This window comes from Portunus trituberculatus, chromosome 26, assembly GCF_017591435.1.
Source record: "Portunus trituberculatus isolate SZX2019 chromosome 26, ASM1759143v1, whole genome shotgun sequence".
NCBI classification, from domain to species: domain Eukaryota; kingdom Metazoa; phylum Arthropoda; class Malacostraca; order Decapoda; family Portunidae; genus Portunus; species Portunus trituberculatus.
In genome coordinates, this window is record NC_059280.1 from 2948708 (window position 1) to 2959114 (window position 10407).

Below are 10407 nucleotides of genomic sequence, written 5' to 3' on the forward strand. Positions count from 1 at the left end.
CCAGTAAGTGAACCAGTGAACCAGTAAGTGAACCAATGAACCAAGACAATCAAAAAGTGAAGCAGTGGGTGAACCGAAGTAGTGAACCAGTGAACCGAGAAAAGAAGCAAACAGTGAACCACTAAGTGAACCAAAAAGTGAACCGGTGAAGCTTCATTTCCACGAGAAGTGAAAAAAAAATTTAAAACATCTGGAAAGTGTGTTGCGTGTGTTTGAGTGCGTTTTGAGTGTGATTTGAGTGTGTTTGAGTGTGATTTGAGTGTGTTTGAGCGTGATTTGAGTGTGTTTGAGTGTAATTTGAGTGTGTTTTGAGTGTGTTTTGAGTGTCCGTGTGTTTGAGTGCGTTTTGAGTGTGATTTGAGTGTGGCTGCATTGAGTGTGATTTGAGTGTATTTCAGTGTGATTTGAGTGTGTTTGAGTGTGATTTGAGTGTGATTTGAGTGTGTTTTGAGTGTCCGTGTGTTTGCGTGTGTTTGAGTGCGTTTTGAGTGTGATTTGAGTGTGACTATATTTACGTGATTTGAGTGTATTTCAGTGTGATTTGAGTGTATTTCAGTGTGATTTGAGTGTGTTTGAGTGTTTGAGTGTGTTTGAGTGTCCGTGTGTTTGAGTGCGTTTTGAGTGTGATTTGAGTGTGACTGTATTTGCGTGTGATTTGAGTATATTTCAGTGAGATTTGAGTGTGTTTGAGTGAGTTTGAGTGTAATTTGAGTGTGATTTGAGTGTGTTTTGAGTGATTTGAGTGTGACTGTATTTGCGTGTGATTTGAGTGTATTTCAGTGTGATTTGAGTGTGTTTGAGTGCGTTTTGAGTGTGATTTGAGTGTGTTTTGAGTGTTTGCGTGTTTGAGCGCGTTTGAGTGTGATTTGAGTGTTTGCTTTAAGTGACTGCGTGTGAATTGAGTGCGTTTCAGTGTGATTTGAGTGTTTGAATGTGATTGTTTGAGTGTGTTTGGGTGTGACTTGAGTGTATTTGCGTGCAATCTCAGTTTGCGTGTGATTTAAGTGCGTTTGCGTTTGTTCGAGTGAGTTTGGGTGTGACTTGAGTGTGTTCGCATGTAATTTGACTGTTCCCGTGTGATTTGAGTGTGTTTGAGAGTGTTTGCGTGTGTTTAAGTATATTCATGTGTTTTAGTGCGTTTGGGTGTGATTTGAGTGCGTTTTGAGGGTCTGGCTGTGTTTTAAGTGTGTTTGTGAGTGTTTTAATGCGTTTGGGTGTAATTTGAGTGTGTTTTGAGTGCCTGGCTGTGTTTTAAGTGTGTTTTAGAGTGCGTTTAACTACTTTTGACAACCGAGTATCTGCCTATTCTTGAGAGCTAAGAGCCACAGAACAAGCGGCAATGACGGTCCAACACTACCTAAGCGATCTGAACCTCTCTTACATTGACGAGAGTGAAGGACAAGACGCTTTCAACTACATCTACAACGGCACAGTCAACAGCACAGGCGGTGACTCCCTATACGAGGTGCCAGTGGGGATTGTAGTCCTTCTTTCACTTTTCTACGGGTCTATCTCCCTAGTAGCGGTGGTCGGCAATGCGTTAGTCATCTGGATCGTGGCCACGTCTAGGAAAATGCACTCTGTCACCAATTACTTCATAGCGAACCTTGCCTTGGCTGATATTATTATTGGTCTCTTCTCTATTCCCTTCAATGTAAGTGTGTTTAAGTGTGTTTAAAGTGTGTGTGTTTAAGTGTGTGTGTTTAAGTGTGTGTGTGTGTGTGTGTGTGTGTGTGTGTGTGTGTGTAGGTGGTGAAAAGCGGTTTAAATTATTACTGCATATACAAGAGAGAGAGAGAGAGAGAGAGAGAGAGAGAGAGAGAGAGAGAGAGAGAGAGAGAGAGAGAGAGAGAGAGACTGTTAAAACTTTTAATTTGCTAATTTACCTTAAAACTGCACAAATGAGAAGAGAGAGAGAGAGAGAGAGAGAGAGAGAGAGAGAGAGAGAGAGAGAGAGAGAGAGAGAGAGAGAGAGAGAGAGAGAGAGACAGACAGAGAAAGACTAAGAGCATCTTATAAAATGAAAGCTTCTTAGTACACTCTCTCTCTCTCTCTCTCTCTCTCTCTCTCTCTCTCTCTCTCTCTCTCTCTCTCTCTCTCTCTACTCAACATATAGCAATTTGGCGTCAGAGGAGGATGAGGATGAGGAGGAGGAGGAGGAGGAGGAGGAGTAATGGAAAAGAAAAAAAAGAAGAAGAAGAAGAAGAAGAAGAAGAAGAAAAAGAAAGAAAAAAAAAAGAAAACCAAATCCACTTTTTCAAAACACTTAACTTTTAAAAGAGAGAAAATTATCTTTATATTTGAACACCACGGGAGGTCTAGCAACTCTCTCTCTCTCTCTCTCTCTCTCTCTCTCTCTCTCTCTCTCTCTCTCTCTCTCTCTCTAAAGAAATACATTGCAGATTCCTCTCTCTCTCTCTCTCTCTCTCTCTCTCTCTCTCTCTCTCACTCTCTCGTTTGATACATTCCACCACTCGCTGTGAGAGAGAGAGAGAGAGAGAGAGAGAGAGAGAGAGAGAGAGAGAGAGAGAGAGAGAGAGAGAGAGAGAGAGATTGTTTAACTTGTCAACTTTCCTTCAAATCAATTTTTTTTTCATTTTTTCAACGTTTTACATTTTTTCTTTCATTTTCTTCATTCTTCCCATTTTTCTTCATTTTCTTCCAATTCTCCTTCACTCTCCTCAATTTCTGTCATTCCTCCTCCTCCTCCTTCTTCTTCTTCTTCTTCTTCTTCTTCTATTTCTATCATTCTTCCTTCCTTCTTCCTTCATCCTCCTCCAGCAGGTGTCCCCAAGTAATTAGCAAGCACCAAGTGACAGGTGTCCAAACTCATTCTCTCTAATTGCTCTCTCTCTCTCTCTCTCTCTCTCTCTCTCTCTCTCTCTCTCTCTCTCTCTCTTTAACTACTTCCTTTTATCTTAATCCTTCTCCTCCTCCTTCTCCTTTCTTCCTCCTCCTCCTTCATATCTTTCTTCTCTTCCTCCTCCTCCTCCTCCTCTTCTTCTTCTTCCTCCTCCTCCTTCATATCTTTCTCCTCCTCAAGAATATTTTTCATACCTAACACTCTCTCTCTCTCTCTCTCTCTCTCTCTCTCTCTCTCTCTCTCTCTCTCGTTCGATAATCTAAATATGTGTAGTATCAATAATAGTAGCAGTATTAATAGTAGTTGTAGTAATAACTTTAGTAGTAGTATAGTCTGACCAGCCTTAATTTACGGCCGTGGGGGGGCGACCGTCTCTGTACAGTGTTGCCACGTTTTCACTACTGTTGTTCTGTTAATCTCTCTCTCTCTCTCTCTCTCTACACATTAGCTTGGTTTACGAATTATGAATGCGATCATGCCTCACCCTTGACATTACATTAAAAGGCAGTACATGTGAGCATTTTATCTTACAATTACAGCAACATCTGGTACTACAAGGTGAGGCTATTCGGCCTGGGAACTCTGGCCAGGCTGGGTTCATCAGTATTGCCAACACTCACAAGACTTCTACTATTTTTTTTACTTTGTATAATAGATTATTTCTTTTTTCCATGCTCATTATCTTATATTTGTAACGCTGATATTATTACACACCCTAAACATACGCTAAGTACCATTATAAGTTACTACAGTTGATATCAGCAACACTGTTCAATATGTATGCCATGTTTGTATGGTGCTATATAGTTTGTTATGCATATGATGGTTACTGTTGATTCAGCCATCTATATACACAAGTCGATATTTTATACATCTGAATTAATGGTGTTTGCGATGCCTTGTACACCAATAACTTCCATTTCACATCGCATTTTTTGGAAACGTGACAGAACTGTAGAGTTTCCCTCGCCCCACCATAGCCGTAAATTAAGCCCGGTCAGACTATAGTAGTAGTAGTAGTAGTAGTAGTAGTAGTAGTAGTAGTAGTAGTAGTAGTAGTAGTAGTAGTAGTAGTAGTAGTAGTAGTAGTAGTAGTAGTAGTGGCATCTTTCCTCTTCTTCAGTGACCCTCAACTGTTTCCCTCTTCCACACTGAACATCCTCGGTCTGTCCTTCACTCATACTGTCCTTCACTGCAAACTTCACATCTCATCTCTTGCTAAAACAGCTTCTATGAAGTTAGGCGTTCTGCAGTGTCTCCGCCAGTTTTTCCCGCCCCTCCAACAGCTAACTCTGTACAAGGGCCTGATCCGCCCCTGTGTGGAGTACTCTTGGTATGTTTGGGGGGGTTCCAGTCACACAGTTTTATTAGATAGGGTGGAATCAAAAGCTTTTCGTGTCATCAACTCCCCTCCTCTGACTGACTGTCTTCAGCCTCTTTCTCACCACAATGTTGCATCTCTTGCTTTCTTTTATCGCTATTTTCATGCTAACTGCTCTATTAACATTCCTAACTGCATTCCTCCCTCCTCCTCCTCCGGCTTTCTTCTTCCTCTCACCACTATTCTGTCCACCTCCCTGATGCAAGAGTTAACCAGTACTCTCAATCCTTCACCACTATTCTGTCCACCTCCCTGATGCAAGAGTTAACCAGTACTCTCAATCCTTCACCACTATTCTGTCCACCTCCCTGATGCAAGAGTTAACCAGTACTCTCAATCCTTCACCACTATTCTGTCCACCTCCCTGATGCAAGAGTTAACCAGTACTCTCAATCCTTCACCACTATTCTGTCCACCTCCCTGATGCAAGAGTTAACCAGTACTCTCAATCCTTCACCACTATTCTGTCCACCTCCCTGATGCAAGAGTTAACCAGTACTCTCAATCCTTCACCACTATTCTGTCCACCTCCCTGATGCAAGAGTTAACCAGTACTCTCAATCCTTCACACCTTTCTCTGGCACACTCTGGAACTCCCTGCCTGCTTCTGTGTCTCCACCTTCCTACCACTTCACTGCATTGAAGAGGGACCTTTCAACACATTTGTCCCTTCATTGTGGCTAACTCCACTAACCTTTTAGAGGACTGGCAATCAAGTGGGCCTTTTTTTGTTGCCCTTGGCCAGTATTCCCCTCTTACATAAACAAAGAAGTAATATATTTGGGATTTCTTTCTCTCTCTCTCTCTCTCTCTCTCTCTCTCTCTCTCTCTCTCTCTCTCTCTCTCTAATCCTCAGCAGCAATTTTGAAATTTCAATTTAAGCCATTGTTGTTTTCCTAGGAGAGAGAGAGAGAGAGAGAGAGAGAGAGAGAGAGAGAGAGAGAGAGAGAGAGAAATTGCTCAAAGGAAACTAATGAGACTGGATAGCTCTCTCTCTCTCTCTCTCTCTCTCTCTCTCTCTCTCTCTCTCTCTCTCTCTCTCTCTCTCTATCTATCTCTTCCTCATAATTTCTATCATTTCCTCATAATTTCTTTTGTCATCTCTCTCTCTCTCTCTCTCTCTCTCTCTCTCTCTCTCTCTCTCTCTCTCACTTTCACCTTAGTCAACCCCCAAAAATTCTTATTCTATCCGTTTTCTATGTTTCCTCAGTAGTACATCCCGTTTTCTATTAATATCTAGGCCGAAAAGAAAACGAGGGTCGAGTTTGCAATTATGAAAGGTGTTTGTTTGTTTGTTTGTTTGTTTAGTTGCTTTGATTCTTTGCCAGCTGAAAATATCGAGGTTGGGAACACACACACTCTCTCTCTCTCTCTCTCTCTCTCTCTCTCTCTCTCTCTCTCTCAATAAACACTCAAAATACCTAAAAAAAAAAAACTGCTCTCTCTCTCTCTCTCTCTCTCTCTCTCTCTCTCTCTCTCTCTCTAAAGAAAGAAAATAGTCACCTCTTAATGTATGAAAGAAAGAAAGAAAGAAAGAAAAAGAAAGAGAGAGAAAAGCAATACACATAACATCACCTCTCTCTCTCTCTCTCTCTCTCTCTCTCTCTCTCTCTCTCTCTCTCTCTTCCTTACAGTTCCAAGCCGCGTTACTGCAGAGATGGAACCTTCCCGAATTCATGTGCCCGTTCTCGCCCTTCTTCCAAACCATCAGTGTGAACGTGTCTGTCTTCACACTGACGGCCATCGCGATAGACAGGTACCGGGCCATCGTCCACCCACTCACCGCCAGACCTACAAAGTTCCGTAGTAAGGTTTGTATTTGCTGTGTTTTACCGCTTATCCCACCGCTGCCACCACTTGTTGCATGGATTCTATTTTGTTTTCTTTCCGTAGTGTGTTTGTGTGTGTGTGTGTGTGTGTGTTTGTGTTTATCTATCTATCTATCCCACCGCTGGCACCATTTGTTGTAAGAGTAAAGTGTGTGTGTGTGTGTGTGTGTGTGTGTGTGTGTGTGTGTGTGTGTGTGTGTGTGTGTTAATGTGTTTTTCTCATTTCTTTCTTCATTTCCTTGCATTTTCTTTTCCTTTTCTTATCTTTTTCGTGTTTTTACCGTGTTTATGTGTTTTCCAGAGAGAGAGAGAGAGAGAGAGAGAGAGAGAGAGAGAGAGAGAGAGAGAGACAGATAAACGACAACTTTTAGGAACAGAAGAGAAGGAAGAGAAAGACGAGGAGGAGGAGGAGGAGGAGGAGGAGGAGGAGGAGGAGGAGGAGGAGGAGGAGGAGGAGGAGGGTATTATGGGAAGATAGGAAGACAAAAGAGGGAAGACTGAAGCTGTATTTCGTTTTCTATTCCGTCAATAATTTGGTATTTTAGGAGAGACTTAGAGAAAATGGGACTTTTATCTCTCTCTCTCTCTCTCTCTCTCTCTCTCTCTCTCTCTCTCTCTCTCTCTCAATTTGCATATCTATTTGCCTACTTAAGATGAAGATAGAGAGACTTCTTTGTCACACTGTAACCCTAGCTAACCTAATTTAACCTCACCCTATCTACACCATACCTTCTCCGTCACCCTAAATTCACCCTACCTTGCCTAACTTCACCCTAACCTAACCTAGAGTATTCTTTGTCACACTCTAAGCTTACCTAACCTACTTGAGCTTCACCCTACCTTCCCTTTCACCCTAAATTCACTCTACCTTGCCTAACTTCACCCTAACCTAACCTAACCTAACCCTACCTTTGCTAACTTCACCCTAACCTAACCTAGAGTATTCTTTGTCACAGTCAAAGCTTACCTAACCTAATTGAGCCTCACCCTACCTTCTCCGTCACCCTAAATTCACCCTATCTTGCCTAACTTCACCCTAACCTAACCTAACCTAACAAAATCTGACTTTTCACCCTAACCACAGCTTTATTTTACCTCACCCTACCTTCTCCTTCACCCTAATCTCACCCTACCATCATCCTGCCTTCCCCTTCACCCTAAATTCACCTTAAACTCACCTTAAAATGAGCTAACCTAACAAAATCGAATTCTTTTCACCCTAACTCTATATTAGCGTCACCCTATCTCACCCTACTGTCATCCTGTCTTCTCCTTCACCCTAAATTCACCCTAAACTCAAGCTAACCTGGCAGAATCGAAGTCTTTTCACCCTAATCCTATATTAGCGTCACCCTACCGTCACCCTGCCTTCTCCTTCACCCTAAATTCACCTAACTTCACCTTAACCTAACCTAACACAGGCAGGGTGACAAAATTATATTAGCGTCACCCTACCGTCACCCTGCCTTCTCCTTCACCCTAAATTCACCTTAACATTACCTAACCTAACAAAATCGAACTCTTTTCACCCTAACCCTATAATAGCGTCACCCTACCGTCACCCTGCCTTCTCCATCACCCTATTCTAACCTCACCCTAACCTAACAAAACCTAACTCTTCTCCTTCTACACTAGCGTCACCCTACTTCACCCTACCGTCATCCTGCCTTCTCCTTCACCCTATCCTAACCTCACCCTATATTCCGCAGGTTGTGATAGCCTTCATCTGGATCTTCTCCATCACCCTAGCAATGCCCAACGCCATCGTGCTTAGGGTGACTGACGTACCCAACCCACACACTCAGGACACCGTGCCGCGTTGTGAAGTGGTAAGGGAGAGAGAGAGAGGAAAGGGTGATGAGCTAGGGTGAAGGAAGAGAGGGTAGGGTGATGGGGGAGGGATTAGGGTGAGTGTGGGTTGGAAGGGTGTGTGTGTGTGTGTGTGTGTGTGTGTGTGTGTGTGTGTGTGTGTGTGTGTGTGTGTGTGTGTGTGTTGAGTGAGAGAGAGAGAGAGAGAGAGAGAGAGAGAGAGAGAGAGAGAGAGAGAGAGAGAGAGAGACAAGGGAATTAATCAACTATACAGAAACCTATACTTTATCTCCTCTCTCTCTCTCTCTCTCTCTCTCTCTCTCTCTCTCTCATATGATCATTAGTCAAAATTAAATGAACGTTTCACACAAAGAGAGAGAGAGAGAGAGAGAGAGAGAGAGAGAGAGAGAGAGAGAGAGAGAGAGAGAGAGAGAGAGAGAGAGAGAGAGAGAGAGAGATCTAATTTCAAACTGGCTCTACACAGTTGATAGTAGTGAAAGAAAAAGATGGTTGGGAAAATAGGACTCTCTCTCTCTCTCTCTCTCTCTCTCTCTCTCTCTCTCTCTCTCTCTCACAAAGGTAATATCCATTTGAGTGTCAGTTAATGCAATTATTTGATGTAACACACCTCTTTACGAGAGAGAGAGAGAGAGAGAGAGAGAGAGAGAGAGAGAGAAAGAGAGAGAGAGTACTTTGTTTGCACTCACTCAGACACAGCTTACACAAACTTACACACTCTCTCTGTCTCTCTCTCTCTCTCTCTCTCTCTCTCTCTCTCTCTCTCTCTCTCTCTCTCTCGCTCGCTCGCTCACTTCCGCTGCCTTTTCCCTTTTTACATGGCAGTGACAGGTCATCTCTCTCTCTCTCTCTCTCTCTCTCTCTCTCTCTCTCTCTCTCTCTCTCTTTCACTTTAGTCTATTTTTCTCCTGAATTTTCTTTCACTTTCTTTGTTTTTCCTCACAAATTTATGTTCCTCCTCCTCCTCCTCCTCCTCCTCCTCCTCCTCCTCCTCCTCCTCCTCCTCCTCCTCCTCCTCCTGATCTCTTTATACTCAAAATGCTATCCTCTTCCTTCCTTCAATGGCTTTTATGCGAAAGGGAGGAGGAGGAGGAGGAGGAGGAGGAGGAGGAGGAGGAGGAGGAGGAGGAGGAGGATAAACGAATAAGGACAACAAAAGGATAAGGAAAAGAAGAAGAAGAAGAAGAAGAAGAAGAAGTAGTACAAGAGAGAGAGAGAGAGAGAGAGAGAGAGAGAGAGAGAGAGAGAGAGAGAGAGAGAGAGAGAGAGAGAGAGAGAGAGAGAGCGTATTTACCTGACAAGTGAAAGGTTGGTTCTCTCTCTCTCTCTCTCTCTCTCTCTCTCTCTCTCTCTCTCTCTCTCTCTCTCTCTCTCTCTCTCTCTCTCTCTCTCTCTCTCTCTCTCTCTCTCTCTCTCTCTCTCTCTCTCTCTCTCTCTCTCTCTCTCTCTCTCTCTCTCTCTCTCTCTCTCTCTCTCTCTCTCTCTCTCTGAATATACCTAAGTTTCTATCTACACACACAACCTAACCCCTGTCTTTCTCTCTGTCTCTCTGTCTCTCTGTCTGTCTATAACCATCACACATACTCACCCCTCTCTCTCTCTCTCTCTCTCTCTCTCAGGTAGGTGTTGACATGGTTCTACTACACACCTACTCCTACGTCATGGTTGGTCTACAATTCTTTGCCCCGCTCTCAATAATTTCCTTCGCCTACTTGCGGATGGCGTGGCAGCTCTGGGGGACCACCACGCCAGGGAACGCCGAGGGATGCAGAGATGCGCACCTGCTGAAGAATAAGAAGAAGGTAAGGGCGTGGTGGCAGTGGCAGTTAGTGTAGTAGTAGTAGTAGTAGTAGTAGACAGCCTTGTGACAGCCTCAACACACTTCTGGGCCTTTAAAACACCACTGCCTTCCCTCCACAGGTTATCAAGATGCTGCTAATCGTGGTGGCGCTGTTCGGGATCTGCTGGGCGCCTCTGCAAACCTACCACATCTTGCAGGAAATTTACCCTCATATCAACTTGTAAGTGAGACGAGGAGGAGGAGGAGGAGGAGGAGGAGGAGGAGGAGGATGTGTTAGTTAAGATATAATTTAGAGAGAATATTTGAGATGGATTATTATGAGAAGTTAAAGGAATATAGAAGAGGAAGAGGAGGAGGAGGAGGAGGAGGAGGAGGAGGAGGAGGAGGAGGAGGAGGAGGAGGAAGAGATTACATTACATTAGAGAGGATAGGATAACAAAGAAGTAAAAGAAAGAAAAACGAGAGAGAGAGAGAGAGAGAGAGAGAGAGAGAGAGAGAGAGAGAGAGAGAGAGAGAGAGAGAGAGAGAGAGAATAACAAAGAAAGCTATTATCGTTCTCATTGCTATTATTACAGAAATAGGGGAAGGAACAAAAGAATGAAAAAAGAAAAGAAATGAAAAAATATAACAAAAATACTATCAGATTTATTATTTCTGGTGTTGACTCTAACCTAACTTCACCTAACTTCACCTAACTTCACTTAAC

The 10407-nt window shown here is 43.3% G+C and overlaps 1 protein-coding gene across 1 annotated transcript; it reads left to right on the forward strand.

Moving 5' to 3' along the window:
• Nucleotides 1-1339: 1339 nt before the first annotated feature.
• Nucleotides 1340-9925, forward strand: LOC123509266 (tachykinin-like peptides receptor 99D). Its single transcript, XM_045263465.1, has 6 exons — nucleotides 1340-1654; nucleotides 4117-4196; nucleotides 5956-6055; nucleotides 7783-7902; nucleotides 9631-9702; nucleotides 9821-9925. Exons 1-6 carry the CDS (start codon nucleotides 1340-1342, stop codon nucleotides 9923-9925), a joined length of 792 nt encoding a protein of 263 aa, XP_045119400.1.
• Nucleotides 9926-10407: the final 482 nt, after the last annotated feature.

What these genes read in the sequence shown, in the direction of transcription:
- LOC123509266 (XM_045263465.1), top strand. Translation starts at nt 1,340, where the DNA reads ATGACGGTCCAACACTACCTAAGCGATCTGAACCTCTCTTACATTGAC. An exon ending in TCTTCTCTATTCCCTTCAAT is followed by an intron (nt 1,655 to 4,116) that starts GTAAGTGTGTTT and finishes GGCGTTCTGCAG; the next exon opens with TGTCTCCGCCAGTTTTTCCC. An exon ending in CTACAAAGTTCCGTAGTAAG is followed by an intron (nt 6,056 to 7,782) that starts GTTTGTATTTGC and finishes TATATTCCGCAG; the next exon opens with GTTGTGATAGCCTTCATCTG.